The sequence below is a fragment of the Rhamphochromis sp. 'chilingali' genome (assembly GCF_963969265.1).
Source record: "Rhamphochromis sp. 'chilingali' genome assembly, chromosome: 2".
NCBI lineage: Eukaryota > Metazoa > Chordata > Actinopteri > Cichliformes > Cichlidae > Rhamphochromis > Rhamphochromis sp. 'chilingali'.
The window spans coordinates 12,622,470-12,644,420 of NC_137930.1; the positions used below are offsets into that span (position 1 = coordinate 12,622,470).

Below are 21,951 nucleotides of genomic sequence, written 5' to 3' on the forward strand. Positions count from 1 at the left end.
GAACCGGTTCCCACTGTTTCAATTCCTTGGAATTGTTTGTCATTTTTGCAAACGATTCCCTTATCAATTCCAGTCGCCCCAAATGATGTCACCACGTTGCGGAGCGTCATTAACCTGGCAGGAAACATGGCGGCTCAAACGCTCAAAAGTTTGGTTATACTTTACGAGAACGGATGACAACAGGGCAACTTGCAATACTTGCAAAGTAGATATTTCATTTAAGGGAGGAAACACCACGAATATGCAAAAGACACGCGATGACCTTAAATAAATGTGTTTTTAATTCCGCTCCGGACTCGTGAATCTCAACCCAGCAGCAGCGGTAACGTTTGCCCGTTAATGCGGCAGGTAAATAATCAACTAACAGTGCATATTATGTTAGCGCGATCTGCCTTATTACAAAACCTGCCATTACTGTGCATTTAGGTGACCATGATGAGAGAGACAGACGGAGTCTGGTTGGCTCAGATGCTGGCAGTTCTCGCTGCAGTCTACCGGTAGCGTCTCCTTTCAGGCCAGGATAGACGAATGTCACCGAGCAGTGACTGAGTTTGTGGTAAAAGGCTTGCACCCATTTCCCACAGCAGATGCCCGATTTTCGGTAAGTGAATGTGTTTAATTGTAGGCAGGGACATTACTGGATATTCTTGTGTAATTGCTACAGAATAATTTATGTTATACTTTGTTATTGCTACAGAAGAATATTTATCTTATTATTTTACATTTACAATTTTTTTTCCCGGGAACCCTGTGACACCCCCATTGAAGAGCCGTAGGCTGTGGATCTAAGCTCTAAGCTATTCGACCTTAGTGTTCTCCTTTTTTTTAAAAGAATCAATAAGAGAATCGATTAAGAATCGAATCGTTAAACAGAATTGAAAATGGAATCGGAATCGTGAAAATCTTATCAATACCCATCCCTACATGGAATACTACTTTAGAGTCCAATAATAAAAACAAATGAGCAGAGTAGAAAATGAGCACATGAGTTCCTCTGTAAGACTTTATTCCAAACATTGCACAAATCTAAATCTTACCATATTTCATTGGCATATTTTTGCTTTGGCATATAAAAACCATGCACATTGTACATTGAGCTCTACCTTCATCAGTAAAGTCCTGCTTAAAGTTGAATGCAGACGTGAAACCTACAATTGCTCACAATGAAAGTCAATGCAATGACTTTTCCTTGAATGATTTATGTTATTCTTTCCATCACAGCAAGCACATTTCAATCAAGATTCAACACAAAAGACACACACACATAGAACAGCTGTAATCTTCCCTCTTAATGCTATATAGTGTGATTTATATGCAGGGGTGTGCACCAGATAAGAAGTTGCAACGCGCATTTGCGTACATATAAAAGGCACTGTTTTTGTCCGCTAGAGTGGGATGTTCACGGCATATTCTGCACCACATCTCTGTGCGTTCATCATTTGTTTGAAGCCAGCTCACCTCCTGCAACCACTTTTCTGAGAATACGCGCTTCTTTTGTGGTTTGGACTCCTTTGGACATTTCTTTGGAGGTGGAAGAACACCAGAGTAATTGCTTAAAGGAGCTTGCTTCTTCGACATCTTTAAGAGTTCTAAACAAATGTCTGTCCTCCTCCAGAAAATCTTATGTACGCAAACATGCGTTGCAACTTCTTATCTGGTGCACGTCTTTTATTTTGACAGCGAATGTGCACCTGCGGACCACTTATATGCACCCCTGTTTATATGTATGCCAAAAGCCTGATTGTAAGGAGATTGAAAGAAAAAAATTATAATTATGCCTTCCCTATAGTGGCATATTAGTACAAAGTAGAATAACCCCCCCCCCCCCCCCCCCCCCCAAGGTTAAGGTAAGATTAGAAGTAAGGTTACATTCAAAGTGAAAGCTGGCTGTTAACATTTCCATTACAGCCCAAATCTGACAATTTTTCTTCTTCTTTTTTTAAACAATTGGTCTTTGAAGAGGTCCACAAGTAAACTCCCCATGTTCTTATAATATATGTTGTGTTATAGTCTCTATTTTGACTTATACAGATATCGTTTCTTGTATTCATTGTATTCTTGTGTTTCTTTTTAATTTGTGTTTCTGTGTTTTGTATGTGTGTAGGTGCCCTTCCTTGGTTCTACTTTATTTTATTTTGGTAAATGCTCTTCTGTGTGTGTCACCTGGGCCTTAACTTCCTGTCTTTGTTCTCATATCTCAATAACACATTACTGTCATGGTCTGTGTGCGGCAGGCAGGAAAGTAGGACCTAAATGCAGACTTGTGGATGTGAAAATTAAACTCAAAGACCTCAGCTTTATTGCTGACATAAGTCAAAACAGAAACTAAACTGGGAAGGCTAGAAACTGAGCCTGAAACAGAACACACAGGCAAGTATGAGGGACGATGCAACGACAAACAGGAACACACGCAGATACTAAATACAGAAGGAACTGGGCAAAGGGCAAACACCTGGGAGACACAGCTGACACTAAGTACGAAGACGAGATTGGGAGGAAGCAAAACAGAATACACTGTCCTTCAAAGTAAAACAGGAAACAGACTGGGCACAGAACTAAACCTATACTAAACACGAGGACACCGGAACAAAATTAGAATACAAAAACAGAAATCAGAACACTAGAAGTCATATACAACGAAGAAATCATAGAATAACAATAATAATACACAAAACACTGGGTCACTGACCAAGGACCTTGACAATTACTCTGATAATGCCTCAGATTGGTGTAGGCGATCTATTTTGTGTGGAAAAATAGTCAGATCTTTATCTCAGATCCTGAAGCAGAAAGCCTTAGTTAATAAAGTTAAAAACCACCACCATGATACCTGTCACTGTATCTATGGCATTTTATTTTTATCACACCAGCTCACGCAAAGAAAGCCTAACAGTGTCGAACTTGCTTAGTAGTAGCATTGGCATATCAAACCACAATACAGGGAAATACAGATTCCATATTCTAGTGAATTTGGTCAACTAAAACAATAACTTTTGTTAACTGGTTTTCTGCCATTATACCAGTTGAAGAAGGTAAAGTCATGGTTGCAAGTGTTCAAATGCAAGCTAGAGTGAGAATAAAGGTGTGCAGTTTTGGGGTGGAGATTCGTGGGCCAAAGTCAAGTTCTGTTTCAAGATTTACATGTACATGTTCTACAAGACAGAGGGTACAGCTAGCACAATTCTAGAAAATGGGCAATAAACGTTGTAAAATGAATTAAACTGTTCAAACATGACCCTGTTTTATTATACATAATGCATGTTAATGCATTAATACAATAATGCAAAACTTTTTACCTACATTCATCCTGTGATTCCCTTCATTAAACTGTTTGAGTAACCTGAATTTTTCACACAGAAATCCTAATAATGCCATCCATAGGAAGTCTTCTATTTCCAAAGACAATAATTACACTGCGCCAGAATAATTTATAACTGCTCTGAGAAATGTTGAAATGAGGCCTTATATAAAATCTGCTTTTTCTACAATAAAGTCACATTGGGAAAACAGATGAGAAGGGGTTATAAGTGGGGAGGAAGGGATACGGAGGGGTATCCAGACACCAGATGGAGGAAGTCACATGTGGTCTTCATGTCAGACTGTGTAATGAGAGAGATGACTGGGGTCTGATCCACCGAGTGTAAACTGTGAGCCATCCTTCCCAACTCCTTGGCTCATGTCCACCTCTATCTCTACATTTCTTACTGTAAACACTTTTCAAATGTGTGACTTTAACAGTCCAAAATCAAGATTTACAGATTGTGTTAAAAATATTGACTGACTAAATCATCATTTAAAAAAAAGATTCACATCCTTGATAGGGGTGCAGGCAGGGTTCCTAAAAACAACAACAACAAAAACCCACCTTTTAAAATAGCTCTCTCCTCCTCTATTCTAAGCCTCTTGAGTTTTAGCTGCTAATATGGAACCCCCACTCTTCCATGTGGAAGTCCACAGCCTAACTTGCATCCTTGCAGTTAATTTCAATCTTAAATACAACAAAAGCAGCAGATCACCTGTAAGTAGGATTTATTTCTGAATCTAACAGGGGACGTAACAGAGACAGAGTTTGAAGAAACTGGAGTGACTTTTTCTGTGCATGATGTTACACTTCTCATAAGACAGATGCTTTCACTTTAAGCTGATTTCATATCTATAATTCACAAATCCAAAGGTTACAGAGTCATACTCTTTCTATGACTGCCAAAGTCCCTGGTTTTGGTTTAAAAGTTGCTTGGGAGTTTTTGGATTCATATTTATGGAGTTTTGGCTACCAGTTTAGATTGCCTTAACATTCTATTGTTAGTTTTGTTTTCATGGTTTGCATTAAATTTCAGTTAATATTTTAAGTTTATTTCTTGCATATTTAGATCCAAAAGTGATTCCATAATGTTTCTTCATTTTGTTCTTTGTTAATTTGTGGACTTTCCCAGTCTGAATAAAAGACATACTTTGTTATTTCTGGATCTGATTCCTTTACTCTGCAAGCCCCAACAATGACGTCCTGACTTTGAAATCATGCAGTGCCAAGAGTATCAAAAAACTGCCAGAAATGGAGCATTCAGTGCAGTCGGAAGTCTGAGTTCTTTTTATATATTTATTTATTTATTTATTTATTTATTTATTTATTTATTTATTATTAACAGGGATTCCTGGTACACTCACTGAACCCAATACTTATATAACATATTCAATATGCTACATATAAAATAAATGAACTACTACTTCAATACTTCTTTTGTCATATTAAGTGTAAGGGAAAGCATAGTGGGCCCCCTTTAAGCATGGTGCTATAAAATTCAGATTTTGTTATGACTTGGAGAACTTGCTGATGCCACAATTTTAAATGACATACAGTGCATTGTAAGTAAAGGTCACGTCTTGGCATTTGGTCGTAAAGAATAGTGTTTAAACCAATCCAAAGACTAGAAATGTCATAAGTGGGTTTAGATTCTGAAGCTCAAATCCATACATTGACTTAACCATGGATGTGACGCATTTGAGTTTACTCCGTTTGCTTCTACAGTCTCTACACAATACAATGAGAAGAACTGCAACTATTAAAAAAAGCATTTGAAATCTAAATTCAATACTTCATCGGCACCTCATCTTCATCTCTGATATCTCATCAGCACCATCATCATGACTCAGAAAGGTAATCAGTGGTGATTTAGCTTATAGCACTCAAATCTAACGATGCAAAGGATTTCACAATAAAGGTTGAAGGAAATGCAAATAGCACACGATTTACTTTTAAAACAATGAAAGCTAAGAGAAAACAAAATAAACATTTGGTGAAAAAAAACACTTCCTTATTTAATTTGCTAATTACTTTCAGTGTGAACTGCATAAAAAATAATTCTGTCAAACTAGCAAACAACCTTAAATGTTTTAAACAAACATGAAGTCACATTGTTAATATAAATGTACATGAATTTAAAAAGGTCTCATAAACGCTGCTGGCAACAATATGTAGAAACCGGGTTATGCGAGGAGGAGGAGGAGGAGGTTGGTGATATAGAAAGGAAGACCTTGTTCATCGGGGTCTTGCATTAAGAGGATTACGGAGAAGCCTGCAGAGCTGGCTAGAATCACTGGTTACAGTTACACACATCCTCCTAAACTCTACAAACACAGGTGTGCACATTAGCACATGCACAATCTTCCTCTAACCTAAAGCCACACTTCTCTGAGGTGTAAGGGTGCCTGTAGATTTCCTACAGATTCTGTGGGATTCCCCAGCGTGGAGGGGACACAGTGTGAAGACAGCAGTGCTGCGAGGATTAGAGGTGTGGAAAATTAGCTGAGATCTGATGACAGGTATTCAGCTGAGACAGCATAGAGAGATTAGAAAGGAGAAGAGTGGTGATCCACAGTCCCCTTTCTCCATAGTAGGATAAAAATTGCTCTGTCATCAGTGAATGAAATTGGGTGTGGCAACTTGTGGGTCAGGAGCTACATATCATGGACTATATGCAGTTATTTCTGTCCGACCATCATAAAGAAGAATGCATGTTTATTAGCTAAAGTTAGCAAATAACTCGAGATGAGAGAGAGACACACATACATTTTGGAATATTGTAGAGAGTAAGTTAAATATAAAGAATTTATTATTCAAGTAGGCAAAGAAATTACTTCACACATGTCTTCTGGGTCGTTTTTTTTTTTTTCTTGCTTTCTGGTTTGGAGCATTTATTGACATCTGCAGCAGCCTTACAGCACATGGGTCACCTGCTTAACCGAGTGAGGTATACTGGAAACCATCTTCTGGATCCTTAAATGAGCGCTGTACTCTTACAGTAATGGACCATATCTTCAGGCCCATAGTAGCAAAGAATCAGTAAGTATCTTTCATTTGAAATTAAAATATAATTTCCATATATGTCTTGTTCTAGTTCAGTACACAGAATCAGTCGTGGGAAAAACTGCTTGACTTAACAGTTGACCAGATGTAGAGACACTGACACTCTCCACAAGAAAGGCTGTCTGCAGAGTGCTGTATTAAAGCATACCAAGGGAAGGCTCACTGGAAGGGAAAAGCATAGCAAGAAAAAGCGCACAAACAACAGGAAACAGCTTGAGAGCATCGTCAGTAAAAGTTGATTCAGTAACACGGGAGAGCTTCACAAGCAGTGGACACAGACTGGTGTCAGTTGTAGCCTTCAGGAAAGGGGCTATCATACTATCATACCCCTACTATCAAGTCACTGTGATACCTAGCCTAGCCAGGAGGAGCCACAAGAGTCTGTTCATATGGGACTACCCTGAGAGGAGCGACAAAGATTTGTGGACTGGGTCACAGTCAAAGGCAGACATACAATAACACAAGATACTGCATGGTGTGCTACCAACACAAGAAAAAGGGTAATTAAGATTTAAACGGTACCATCACAGATCACTAAGGAGTTCCACTGGGCAGCCAGACACTGGCCTAGTTTAGTTATTTTTGGACTTTAAAGGTGCTGCTATGTAAAATACAATACAAGTATTATATGGTCTAATTTAGGTTGAGATAATCTCCAAATTTCATGTTTCATACAGAAAGGAAGAGGTGAAGGAAGGAGATATAAGAAGAAAACAAAAAGGTGAGGAAAGAAGAAAATAAGAGGGAAAGGTCAGACTGGAAAAGAGGGGACTAAGAGTAAACAGAGAATGAAACCCAAGAAAACAGGAGAAAAAAAACACAGCAAGGAGAAAACAGGAGACACAAGAAGAAGAAAAAAAGAATGGCAAGGAGATAAGGAATGCACAGAGAGAAAGGGAGGAAGGAGTAAAATCAGGAAGAAAAGAAAGAGGAAGAATGAAGTAATGAAAACATGGGAAATGTAGTGAGTGTAAAGACAAAATAAGGTAAAAGATAATAGGGGACGAAATCATTATGAAACAAAAGATGAAATGAGAGGAAGAAATTAGGGTTGGAAATTGAAGAACAGAAGAAGAGGAAAGGAGGAGAAAAAATATCAGAGGAGAGCAGAGTGAAAGGTTGTCAAGTCAGCATTCAGAGTCAAAGAACCGTAATCATCCATAAATGATGATGTGAATCATTGATCTGAAACACAGACTGAAGCTCATCTGTCAGGAGAGTGTCAGCGACTTCAGCAGTAGCCTATAGTCACACATCAAAGTATCTATTGAACCACTGCAGTGTGCATGTTTTCCTTTTACTTACTTCAGATAGAAAATAAAGCAATTTTCACTCATTTGCCTACAAAAAAGCTCTGCAGTGACATAAAGTGAGAAGAGTGGTGGAAATCGCACAATATTACCTGAGCAGAGTTTAATAGACTGTATATAAAAGATAGATAAAGCCATTATATAGTTATCCTCTGATTTCTGGGCTTTACGTTATAAGGCCTCATTTCTTTTCCTGCTGCCATGTTGGTTTTTGGAGCCAGAATGTCTCATATTTGGAAGAGATCATAGTGTTTGTTAATATTGTGAAGTTTGGCATTTTAACATGGGAGTGATTTGCTTTTTAGAACCAGCTTCATGTAGGACTGCAGTTTTTTTGGCATTTCAAAGTCTGATCAGAGGAGGTATTTGCAGAGGGTTAATTTATTTTCCACCATTTATTAAATAAAAAAACTACTTTTGGAACACTTTATGTTGGCATAAACTGTTCAGTGAACGCTTAATGTGCTCATTTTTGAGATTTACATAAAAACTGTTCTTTAATGCCCCTCAGTGTAACCATTTAGCCTATAATTTGTTCTAATATCAGTCTTCACTCATGGCTCTCTTACAACCATAGAAGAGATTTTTTCCTTATTGAGTTAACGTTGATAGTGATAGTAACTGTTTCGCATTTAACTTCCTGACATTTGTGAACACTGCTATGATGCTATGATTATTATTCCTTGAACTCAGAAGATGATTGTTATTCTGTCACTGATACCTTAAAAAAAATGCATGGCAAAAAAGTAGCTGAAAATCCCAATTTTTGCAGGCGATTTTAATGAGAGGTGTAGTTTAAATTCTAGGGAGGTGCACATCAGGTTATGTCGTAGGGTTTTCAGCTGGGTTTGCAGTTGGAGTGTAGCTATGGTGTAAATTTCCCACTATCAACTCTTTTTCCTGGAATATGGCCCTAGTAATGAGCAAATACATTTTTTGTGTCCATGAAAAAACTTTAAATTGTCAAATGGCGTCTGTTCTTTTTTCCATGACTGTATTTCCATTCTTTGAACAAATTTAGGAATTGAAGAAGGGCGCTGCAGTTCAGAACACCAGAAAGAAGAATTCTAGCTTCCCTTTTATTTTAAGTTGCAAAACAATAAAAAAAAAAGTCAACAAAAAATAAAAAACATTGAGACAGTCTAAATCCCCAGAAATCTAAGATGGCATCCTCACTTTACTTTTAGTGCACAGTGCCGTATACATGCACAACGTGGCAAGTTGTCCATTCAGCGATGGATTCAGGTTCACAGCATCTCAGATATCACTGTGGCCGCAGAAACCAGAAACCACTTAATAAAACATGAGTGTTGATTGTCCAGAGAGACGCTACTGCAGTCAAATGATAGGCCCTTAAGAAGCAGGACCATCGCATGATATAAAGCTCCCATCCTTGAATTTGATTTAACAAGATGTCAAAACTGCAGCATCTACGTGTTGTACTAGGCCACTACAGCTAGTGCAAACTCACACAGGTCTGCAATATAACAAACAAATAATGCTTTGTGTGTACTTAATGTTACAGATCGATGTAGACCGAGTTGTCCTAGCCCAGGACAAGAGCCCAGTCAGTCTCTCCCAGGGATCAAGCTTCTTAAATATCTTCTGAATAAAACACAGGATGCAGTTTTGTATTTTTTTATATCACTTGAAGGGTTTTTCATACCAAACTGAGGGCCTGTGAAGACTTTCAGATTTGAGGATGATGTCACATAAAACCAAACATTTAATCAAGGATGAAAACACAAGCACAGATAAGACCAGACAATGAGGTAAACTGTCCTGTGAGGACACCTCATCTCTCATCCCGAATTACCAGAGTTCAAATATCCAAACAAAGAGAGAACCCACATGCACCTAGAAAACCCAGGTGGTCGCAATCAATAGCAAAGGCCAAGAAGCCAAAACACCAGCATGAAGTGTGGGAAAAAACCCAGCAGACCCATAGATGCGTCAGGGGCACCCAGAGAGAAGGGCCACAGCACAGGGAAGTGAACAGACCCGAAGCCCAAAAGGGACACCAGCCAGCAAAGACCCAGGCACCACAGCACACCCCCGATGGCACATGACGACCAGTTCCAGGAGGCACCCACCCGAGCCCCCCATTCCCAGTACCCCCACCAATCTTGGAAACGGGAGGTACCCATCCCATCCCAGAGCCATCATCTTTCATTCAATCATTCTTTCCTGAATGAGTGTATACTTTGTGAATAAACTTTTAGCACTCTCACATCAGTGTCTCGCTTGCTGTTGACTATAATGCCAGATCATGGAATGAACTGAATATGAACTAGTGATTTAAAGGCATACTGTAGAATTTCAAAAGCCTTTTCTTCTTTTGTTCATCTGAGGCAGGGGCCCTCCGTTTTTTTTTTTCTTTTCTTTCTAAGGTACAAAGCATAGAAATAGCAATTTTACACCGTCCCTCTTGTCGTCTATGTACCTTCTAGGGCAGGGGTCGGCAACCTGCGGCTCCGGAGCCGCATGTGGCTCTTTAGTCCCTATAGTGCGGCTCTGCATGGTTTGGGAAAATAAATTAGAAGTATTTAGCTGAAGTGTATTTTATTTATGTTAGTTCTTTTTTAACTTGTAGTTCTAAATTGGAAGATTATTGTAATATATAAGGTCTCCAACAATGCTAGTGTTAGCGGCGCTAACGGCTGCAGACAGGAAGATACTGCCAGCACCGGAAACGTGCTCGTCATCTCCGAGCATGAAGTAAGGAGAGCCTTCAAGAGAGTGAACACCAGGAAAGCAGCAGGACCAGACAGCATCCCAGGTCGTATCCTAAGAGACTGCGCATACCAGCTAGCTCCTGTGTTCACTGAGATATTCAACATCTCTTTATCTCAGTCGGTGATCCCCACATGCTTCAAAGAGTCCATCATTGTTCCTGTCCCGAAGAAACCCCACCCTGCTTCTCTCAATGACTATCGCCCTGTAGCCCTCACCTCAGTAGTGATGAAGTGCTTTGAACGCCTGGTCAGAGACTTCATCATTTCTTCACTACCAGACACACTGGACCCACTACAGTTCGCTTACCGTCCAAATCGTTCCACAGACGATGCCATCTCTCATCTCCTCCACACATCACTCACTCACTTGGACACTAGAAGGGGGAATTATGTTAAAATGCTCTTCATAGACTACAGCTCTGCATTTAACACCATAATTCCCTCCACACTCACCACCAAGCTGGAGCATCTGGGACTCAGCTCATCTATGTGTCAGTGGATCTCCAACTTCCTAACTGGCAGACCACAGGCAGTAAGGATGGGCGGACATGTCTCAGCCTCCACCACTCTCAGCACTGGAGCCCCCCAGGGGTGTGTTCTGAGCCCCCTGCTGTACTCTTTGTACACATATGACTGTGTGGCCACTACCAGCTCCACCACCATCATCAAGTTTGCTGACGACACCGTCGTGGTGGGCCTGATCTCTGATAACAACGAGACGGCCTACCTGAAGGAGATTAGGAATCTGGAGAACTGGTGCCAGAGGAACAACCTCCTTCTAAACGTCAGTAAGACAAAGGAGCTGATAGTGGACTTCAGCACTAAGCAGGAGAGGAACTACCAGACCCCGTCATCAACGAGTGCCCAGTGGAGAGAGTGGACAGCTTCAAATACCTCGGAGTTCACATCACGCAGGACCTGTCATGGTCCTGTCACATCAACACCGTGGTGAAAAAGGCCCGACAGCGTCTCTACCACCTCAGACGCTTGAGAGACTTCCAACTGCCCTCCAAGGTGCTCAGGAACTTTTACTCGTGCACCATAGAGAGCATCCTGGCGGGAAACATCTTAACCTGGTTCGGGAACAGCACCATGCAGGACAGACGAGCTCTACAGAGGGTTGTGCGGTCAGCTGAGCGCACCATCCGCTCCGAGCTCCCTGACCTGCACTCAATCTACAGCAGGCGGTGCTGGACCAAGGCCAGGAAGATCGTGAAGGACCTCAGCCATCCCAACAACAGACTGTTCTCTCTGTTGAGGTCAGGAAAGCGATTCCGCTCCCTGAAGACCAACACAGAGAGACTGAGGAGGAGCTTCTTCCCGCAGGCGATACGGTCTCTCAATCACACCACCACACAGTACTGACCCACACATATGGTTCTTACACACACACTGGACTTTCTGGACTTTGGTTTTGCACAACACTGGTCACTATATTCTTCATTTCCGGTTAATACTTGTACAGCTGCTGTTATTGTGTATATATTTATTTATATTTAGATTTCTTCATACATTCTTATATAGTTCTATATTGTGTATTTTGTTGTACAGTTATTTTATTTTCAACTTTAATTTATATATTTATCTTTATCTTATTCTTCCCAGTTAAATTTACCCTTCATTCTAATTTGTGTTGTACAGTTATTTCATTTTTAACCTTAATTTATATTTTATTCCTTCCTAGTTAAATTTACCCTTTTTAATTTTTCATATTTATTTCCTTTCTTATTCATAGCCTTTTCCTTTTTTGTTTTCTTTAGGTCTCGAGCAGTTGTCCAAGCATTTCACTACATATCGTACTGTGTATGACTGTGTACGTGACAAATAAAAATTTGAATTTGAATTTTAATATTGAAATATAAAAATAAAATTATATTCTATTATTTTTTCATCGCTCAAAATAAGCATCACACTCGCAGAAGCCGGTGTACCCGCCGAAACACCGTGCATTTATCGAGACTTTCAACCGAGGCCAATTATGGATCTTCGGATCCACATTATGTCAGCAGCTCCACCGTGAACTATGTTAAAAACAAACACCGCTCACGCCTCACAGATGACAGCTTACAGTCCTGTGTAAAGATGAAAGTGACTTCGTACAGCCCCAATTTGCAGACGCTGTGTGCGGAGGTTCAGGAGCAGAAGTCCCATTGTAAACATATCACGGCAGACCCGACAATGTTTCCATGAACATGCTTTTCAGCATCTCTTTATTGACCACTTTTCACACACAGTTGCTGTACACATACAGCCGGCTGCAGCTTTTCAGCTCACAGCCCGACACATACCAACACAACAGCATAGATAGCACAGACGTTAAGGCGGCGAGGCGTGATTGCTGGTGCCCCTCAGGTGGGTCCGCCTCCCCTGCAGCGGCGCTGCAGACCACGCCCGCCACACACATTAACCAGGTAAAGTACATATTTAGGCAGAATTCTGTAAATATCTATTTTTCATTTTTCAGCAGCATAGTGCTTTTTTCCAATTAGTTTTTAAAAGTCAGGTCAAGGCTCCAAAAGCCCAAAGGCGATATAAGGGTGGCGGCTCACAACAGTTTTTGTTTGCTGGATCATTTTACTTCAGCTTGGTGTCTTTCCTTTTGTTATATTTCTTTAAGAGTTCAAAATGTGTTAATTACATAAATAAAATGTGATTTTCTCTGTAGCACTTCATGGATTTCATAAGCAACACACCTTAGTTGTTTATACAAAGTATAAAGGTAAAAAAAACAATATATACAGTGTTATCTTAATTTTAGATGTCAGAAAGTATTTGTGGCTCCCAGTGTTTTCTTTTGCGTGGAAACCGGGTCCAAATGGCTCTTTGGGTCTTAAAGGTTGCAGACCCCTGTTCTAGGGTAACAGTGCAAATTGATTACATTTCCCACATTTGTCTATTTCATCTTATCGTTGTTAATTTCATTGCTGTTGTTTAGCCCTGCGACAGACTGGCGACCTGTCAAGGGTGTACCCCGCCTCTCCTCCTATGACAGCTGGGATAGGCTCCAGCACCCCTTGCAACCCTGAAAAGGATAAGTGGAAGCGAATGGATGGATGGATGCTGTTGAGAATTATGCCTGTGAACTATTACTATTAAAAAAGTAAATAAAATATCTAACTTCCTTTTGTGGTGCACCAGCACACTGTTATATTTTGCACTCTGGTCCAGCCTTTGGCCAATTTCGTCTATTTAATTTTTTGTCTGTACTGTAAGCCCACTCTTTGTCTTGTATGGTATGTGTTTTATTTTACATGTCTTTCTGTCTTTCAGTTGTGCCCACATATATCTGTTTGGTTTTGTTGATTCATTTGATATGCCACCTACAGTGGGGCAAAAAAGTATTGTCAGCCACCGATTGTGCAAGTTCCCCCACTTAAAATGATGACAGAGGTCAGTAATTTGCACCAGAGGTACACTTCAACTGTGAGAGACAGAATGTGAAAAAAAAAATCCATGAATCCACATGGTAGGATTTGTAAAGAATTTATTCGTAAATCAGGGTGGAAAATAAGTATTTGGTCAATAACAAAAATACAACTCAATACTTTGTAACATAACCTTTGTTGGCAATAACAGAGGTCAAACGTTTACTATAGGTCTTTACCAGGTTTGCACACACAGTAGCTGGTATTTTGGCCCATTCCTCCATGCAGATCTTCTCGAGAGCAGTGATGTTTTGGGGCTGTCGCCGAGCAACACGGACTTTCAACTCCCGCCACAGATTTTCTATGGGGTTGAGGTCTGGAGACTGGCTAGGCCACTCCAGGACCTTCAAATGCTTCTTACGGAGCCACTCCTTTGTTGCCCGGGCGGTGTGTTTTGGATCATTGTCATGTTGGAAGACCCAGCCTCGTTTCATCTTCAAAGTTCTCACTGATGGAAGGAGGTTTTGGCTCAAAATCTCACGATACATGGCCCCATTCATTCTGTCCTTAACACGGATCAGTCGTCCTGTCCCCTTGGCAGAAAAACAGCCCCATAGCATGATGTTTCCACCCCCATGCTTCACAGTAGATATGGTGTTCTTGGGATGCAACTCAGTATTCTTCTTCCTCCAAACACGACGAGTTGAGTTTATACCAAAAAGTTCTACTTTGGTTTCATCTGACCACATGACATTCTCCCAATCCTCTGCTGTATCATCCATGTGCTCTCTGGCAAACTTCAGACGGGCCTGGACATGCACTGGCTTCAGCAGCGGAACACGTCTGGCACTGCGGGATTTGATTCCCTGCCGTTGTAGTGTGTTACTGATGGTGACCTTTGTTACTTTGGTCCCAGCTCTCTGCAGGTCATTCACCAGGTCCCCCCGTGTGGTTCTGGGATCTTTGCTCACCGTTCTCATGATCATTTTGACCCTACGGGATGAGATCTTGCGTGGAGCCCCAGATGGAGGGAGATTATCAGTGGTCTTGTATGTCTTCCATTTTCTGATGATTGCTCCCACAGTTGATTTTTTCACACCAAGCTGCTTGCCTATTGTAGATTCACTCTTCCCAGTCTGGTGCAGGTCTACAATACTTTTCCTGGTGTCCTTCGAAAGCTCTTTGGTCTTGGCCATGGCGGAGTTTGGAGTCTGACTGTTTGAGGCTGTGGACAGGTGTCTTTTATACAGATGATGAGTTCAAACAGGTGCCATTCATACAGGTAACGAGTGGGGGACAGAAAAGCTTCTTACAGAAGACGTTACAGGTCTGTGAGAGCCAGAGATTTTCCTTGTTTGAGGTGACCAAATACTTATTTTCCACCCTAATTTACGAATAAATTCTTTACAAATCCTACCATGTGAATTCATGGATTTTTTTTTCACATTCTGTCTCTCACAGTTGAAGTGTACCTCTGGTGCAAATTACTGACCTCTGTCATCATTTTAAGTGGGGGAACTTGCACAATCGGTGGCTGACTAAATACTTTTTTGCCCCACTGTACCTGCTATGGACTGCAGCTGAAAATTAGCTCTGCTGAATCTGTTGTTTGCCAAAAGGGGAAGAATGGCATTGATGCAGTCTTATTATCTGAAAAAAATGTTGACAGGAACCAAAGGTGTACATGTCTGTTTTAGTTGATCAAATGTTTGCAGCTGCATAGGATACACAGGTGCACATCCAAGTGAGAGTAGTATTGTGCTATTGATGGCACAGAGAGTGAACCACTCAAGACCTAAAGTAAATAACGGTTTACTTTTTTATTAATTTTGTTACACAGTAGCTGTCAACAGGTTCTGGAGTACCACAGTGTGTCAAACCTGCCATACTTTGATTTTACTGTTAGTAAAAGATAGATTTGCCATTTAAAATGACCAAAGCTAAAAAAGGCATACCATTTTAGTTTCCCACAACAAAATCCCAGATTCAGACGCCAAATTAAAAAACCTATTACCTCCAGCCAGGTGACCCCTCTATGACCCTCCATCAAACCTACCCAAGTTGGATGAGGCTCTGCCCTGTGCTGCTCTGTCTTGCAGTTCCTGAGCAATTTCTAGCTGGTTTTGGTGGTGCTGACGAGCCCTCTCCAAGTCCTGAACCGAACAAAAATAATGCATTTTTATCAGACTGTGATTCATTATTTCGTAGTTATTTGTTTTTCAGTTAACTACACCTTTATAGTTATATACCAACCTGCATGCATCGGGCAGCGTGCCCCAGACCAGCATATGCCCTCATCTCAATTGCTCTGTCGACCAGCTCTTGGGCCAACTCCAGCACTCTTGTATGGTACGATATGGCCTTGTCAAAGTCCCGCTGGGAGTGGTAAGCGCTCCCCAGGTTGCTGTACGCTCGTGCCTCCTCACGTCGGTTCTCCAGACTCTGCCAAACAAACCACCATTTCACCGTCACTAAGAAATTACCTTTGTGGTTATTTATTGGCATGCAATGGAATTTCCACAGAGATCACGACATTTATATTTTCTTTTGCTATCCCAGACAGTTAAAGATGGACATATTGCTAAAATGATCCTTTAGTGTATTTAAGCTAGGTTCTCAGGAAATCATTATCCTGATATAAACTGTGTAAATCTATGTGTTGTGTGAATGTCTAAGAAAGAAGAAGAAGAAATCAAACCCAGTGTTGTATTAGTGAGTGAGTTAGGCATTCATAATTCTGGCCACTAACTTTTAGTTAATGTTAGTCAGGGGGACTAGCAGTGGATTAATCTGAATTTGGTGCTGTGATGAGTATTTGTGGCAGCTGCAGAGTGGTTATTCAACTGAGTCAAAACAAACCACTATATCTTTTAGGCATGACCTTTTTGAGATAAACTCCAAAATTCACTGTGGTCAGTCAAGAGGTGCTTTTTGTGAATTAATTAAGTAGTTACAATAAAATAAATCTATTAACAGAATGTGAAGGAACAACTTATATATCCCAAACAAATATAATGCTAAAAAGATATCAGCTAAAGCTTTAGCTGGGCTATACTTTTGTGTAATATATCCTTTTACCAGAAAATGGTGCAGATTTAGTCAAATCTTTTGTGGAAATGTGGGCAGGACTAAGAAAAAATATCAAAAGTTTACAAAATAGCAGCACAGATCTCAAAACACCAAAGGCTAAATAGAAATACTGTTGCCTTGTCATGGTTAAAATATGCAGAGCTTAAATTAAAACTGCACCTTTTAAGAGATGAAAACCAAAGAAAAACATATTGGTAATGTAATATGAATATATTACATTACCACTATACCTTTGCAATGTCCAGATGCTGCTCATGGCATTGGACAGCATTGGTGAAGTCTCCCAGCGCAGTGTACACAGCACCCATGTTGCCTAGCTGGCGAGCCTCGGAAAGCTTGCACTGACTTTGCCGTGCCAGCAGCACGCACTGTTTATGGCTGGCAAGTGCATTAGGGTAGTCACCAATAGCTGTGTACACATGACCCAGACTGCTTAGAGCACTAGATGCAGCCTGAAATCACACATGCACAACATACATACATTGATCAGTGTTCAGTAAAAACAAACAACAAAAAAAAGGTACACAATAATTCACATGCTTATAATAAACAGGAATCAGAATCAGAATCAGAATACTTTATTGATCCCTGGGGGAAATTATTTTTTGTTACAGTGCTCCATTTTAAACCAACATTAAGACAAGACAGACAATACGCTAACTAAGAATAGTACAATATATACATATATATACATACATACATACATACATAAGTCACTTATAAATAAATATTTGGAAAAGAAACGTGTAGTTGTAGCAGCAACACAATCATGTAGACCAGAGGTGGCAAAATAAATGTACTTCATGAACCGTACGCAGACCAATTTGATCTTAAGTAGGTTTGCCAGTAAAATAAGTGAAAAAATTCTTACATTTTTACATTCTTAAAATGTTCACACTTTCAGTTTTAATTGTCCATCCATTTACATAAAAGATAATGAGCAGCCAGAAATGTATTCAGAAAAATAAGATCAGTTTCAATTGATATCAGTTATAATTTTTTGGGGAAAAAAAAAAGCATTGTCTAACATGCCAAATAACTAATCACTTCCTTGTTATGTTGATAGAAACTATAATCCTGTCTGTGCAATTAGCTTTCCTTCAAAATGTAATTTGTGTTTACATTTTGTAAACACAAATTACATTCTGTTTTTATTTTCTGTTTCTGCTGCAAATCAGCTGTATAAAGGTGTCATTTCTGGGTAAGAAAGGGATAGTTCAGGGAGAATGGGAAAGGAGGCAGGATAAACAAGTGAGGAAAACAGGCATCACCTCCTCCCACCTCAAATAAAATCTTGCCAATGGAGGACACGCACATCTTGGCGGCGCCACGAGTGAAAGCTCATCCTTCACATCTTATTTAGACCCTGCTGTGAGAGTCTGACCCTCTGCCACCACCACCTCAGCTTTGTATCAGGTTCTAGCAACCCTATTATTACTCTGTTTTAGTTAACACATGAAACCCTTTTATAGCTCCTTGAGCTGCCTAATGATTTCTAGCACCCCTCATCCTGCTAATTACAGAGCTTCTTCAGGCATAATACCATGCAAATCAAGATGAGGGTTTCATCTTAAGCTCGCTCGTTGCTGTCTTCATGCCTGCATGTGCATGAAAATAAGAACTCATGTCCACACACACACTAGTACTGCCACAAACAATTATTTTGATAGTCGACTACTCACCGATTATTTTTGCGATTAGTCGACTAATCAGATCATGCATCCATTGGATGTAAAACCTACAGGTTATTGCACCAGCATGCATCTGCTCTTATATAACTACCATTAGCTTACAGCTTTAAATGTTTAAGGTATGTGCTAACTAAAAATAAAGACAAGATGATAGTTTATTAAATTTTAATGAAATTTGCAGATTGTTTCGGTAAAGTTTAATAAACTCCTTGCTATCTAAAATATAACAGGACACCGAAGTATATTCTCGAGCATCTCACACTTCTGATAATCAGTTGTCTGCTTGATGTTTATTCAGTGGTGTAAAAACAATAACTTTAATCTCAGCCAAACCGATTTACTCAGGAACAAATAAAATACTGAAAAAAGCCAAACAATAACATTTTCAAGTTATCTAAGTGTCTTATATATCATGTTTAACCTGAGTAGCGAAAGATGGTGGTGGGTTTGAAAACGATTTTCCGGGAGTCCGGTGTTCTCACCGGCTCTAGTGAGCCTTGAACCCCGGCTAGCTATCGAGCTGGTGGGTAACAGACGTCTCTGAAAACGTTGGAGCGCTTTTGAAAATATGTGGTGTCTTGATAAACTGAGCAGATATTTGAAGTTTACACAGCTACATTCTGGCCTGAAAATATGTTAAACGTTTATTTTGTGACCCAGAAAGAATAATAAGAGTAATATTAAAACTAACTAGATACCACCATTGTGGCATGAATTCAGGGATAGGTTGGGCCACGAAGTATACACCCGACCCATCCTTCAAATCTGGGGAAACAAAGGGTGCATTTGTCGGCCACATTTGCCGGCCGCATTTGTCAGTCTTCGTCGTGTCGCTGTAACGTAATCGGCCTACAACTGCGGGCACAGGAAGATGCGGTTCCTGAATTTGGACACAGCTACAATACCGGACACAGCTTCTCTATCTTCAGGGTTTAACGGCAGCTGGCATTCTTGTCCATGCAGTGCTGCCATCCTCTGTTTCAGTCCATTATTACACTCTTAAATCCTACTATTATTTCCTGCGTCTTTTGGGATCTTACAAAGCTTCAAACGATGCGTCGAGTATTAAATTAGGCGATTTTGATAGTCAACGTAATCGTGAATAGTTGACTAATCGTGGCAGCCCTAACACACACACACACACACACACACACACACACACACACACACACACACACACACACACACACACACGGAATGTCAGATCCATGTCAGATAGTCTTGTCTGCTTCTCATATTTGACAGAAAAAATCTGAGAAGAAATGTGACCCACTACATTTTTGCCTTAGTAATTTAAAAGCAGCCTACTGATTCATAACTAATCTAGAGATTATTGGGATTGATCTGTTTGCTATCAATGGAGGCATATGAAAAAGATGTGAGGTGTGAGCAATGGTTTGTTTCAAATTAAACAAGAGAATGAGACAAGAGCAGCAGTGTGTACTGACATATGTCTTATTAATTAATGTATCTATACATGACAGATCCCAGAAGTAAGGGAAATATATACCAGATATGGGTGCACCTATCTTGGTAAGTCCTCAGTCATGCAGGCCAAGAGGCCTTGATGAACCCTTGGCAACCTATAGTCACTAGCAAAAAAATATGTATTCCCCACTTGGGTGGCAAGTGGTTGGTGGAGATCGCTGTCTACTGCTGGGTGAAACTGCCATAACAAAAACCTCTTTGATTGCTTGATTTAGTAGCAGACTCACAGACTAGTGGAATTGCAATTTGCATGGAAGATACCAAATTTTCTACAAACACTAACTAACCACCAAACAGCACAAATGCAAGCCAGAAACAGAGAACAGCATTTTAGACAATAAGAAACCAAAAGATTTCAAATTGTATATAATTTGAAGACAAACAGTTGACATTTCCAGTTTGTGTGACATTCTTCAGTTTCAGTAATTTAATGAATGGTTGATGATTACCTGTAGACTAGTTGGCGTCTTTCATACAAACTATGGCTGATTATGGCAATCTGCTAGCAACCAAAGCAATCACAAAAAGGTTTTCAGTGTGCCAGCATATATCTTGTTGGGATCAATTTTACTGATGGCAAGCATTCTCCAGCAAACACTTGGAACTGGTTGGGGAACACAGGCGATTGCCAAGCAGTTTCTATGCCTGTGTGACTGGGACCTAACATTATTTAAACTAGAGAGTATTCTGTGGTGAAAGCAAGGAGTGGCATTAGTCCTGGGTCTGAAAAGTAAAGATAACACTGAAGTGCCTAAATCCATTTGTATTTGTCCCAATGACCAGCCGGGGGTGACTCCTCTAATTGAAATATGCGATCGTGGCTCAAGAGTTAGGAGTTCGCCTTGTAATCGGAAGGTTGCCGGTTCGAGCCCCGGCTCGGACAGTCTCGGTCGTTGTGTCCTTGGGCAAGACACTTCACCCGTTGCCTACTGGTGGTGGTCAGAGGGCCCGGTGGCGCCAGTGTCCGGCAGCCTCGCCTCTGTCAGTGCGCCCCAGGGTGGCTGTGGCTACAATGTAGCTTGCCATCACCAGTGTGTTGATGTGTGTGTGAATGGGTGGATGACTGGATATGTAAAGCGCTTTGGGGTCCTTAGGGACTAGTAAAAGCGCTATATAAATACAGGCCATTTACCATTTACCATATAAAAGTCTATGAAAGAAAAATCCCTGGGTTTATGAACACAGTAAACACTTTCCTGGTCAGTCTATATTCTTAACAACAAGATCTTTATCTAATTGAATAAGCACAAAATTCATTTTGTAAATTATGATCCTAAATAGAGTCCAACAGCCATTAAAGCATGGCAACCTTGAGGATTGATCAACTTTCCTCAAGTGCTTACTAAATGTGCTATATCAAAGTGGCTACTTTATTCTTTTACACACAGTCTGATTACATTGTGTACCATGACTTACACAATGTTATGTTATTCTGAATTTATGCCACAATTGAATTACATTAAAAAAAAAAAAGAAATAATAATTTTTGCTTTCAATACACTGAGCATCATAATTAAATACTATCTTATATGATTTGGCCAATAAATTAATTGAAGAATTTCTATCAGGCTTTATCGCTCTCTCCTCAGTGTTTAGCGTAAAGGCCTGCAGAGTCTCAGCTTGTTACAGCAACACTGAGACAGTGTGCTGCAGTCTAAAACAACACCTCAAATGACTCACACAAACAGTGTTATTTCCTTGGCACTATGATAATGACTTCAATCTGTTGAAGTCCAACAATGTGCATATCTGTGAACACACAGTGAGAAGTAATAATCAATAAACCATGTCCTAAGGTAAAACCTCACACAGTAAGAACCATTTCTTTGGTTCATTCACAGTGAAAGTAATTATGTTTAGAGGCCATCTGAGCACAAACAGCAGCCTATCTTTGATTCAGACACACAC

At 40.2% G+C, this 21,951-nt stretch overlaps 1 protein-coding gene across 4 annotated transcripts in view; it reads right to left on the reverse strand.

Moving 5' to 3' along the window:
* ttc28 (tetratricopeptide repeat domain 28) overlaps nucleotides 1-21,951 on the reverse strand; it is a 160,996-nt gene that overhangs the window by 33,879 nt on the left and 105,166 nt on the right. For all 4 annotated transcript variants that reach the window (XM_080876642.1, XM_080876641.1, XM_080876640.1 and 1 more), the window contains 3 exons: nucleotides 17,095-17,316; nucleotides 16,028-16,216; nucleotides 15,831-15,927 (listed from right to left, as the gene is read on the reverse strand). In XM_080876642.1, the coding sequence (XP_080732768.1) occupies nucleotides 15,831-15,927; nucleotides 16,028-16,216; nucleotides 17,095-17,316 (508 nt within the window). The remainder of the gene's footprint in view (nucleotides 1-15,830; nucleotides 15,928-16,027; nucleotides 16,217-17,094; nucleotides 17,317-21,951) is intronic.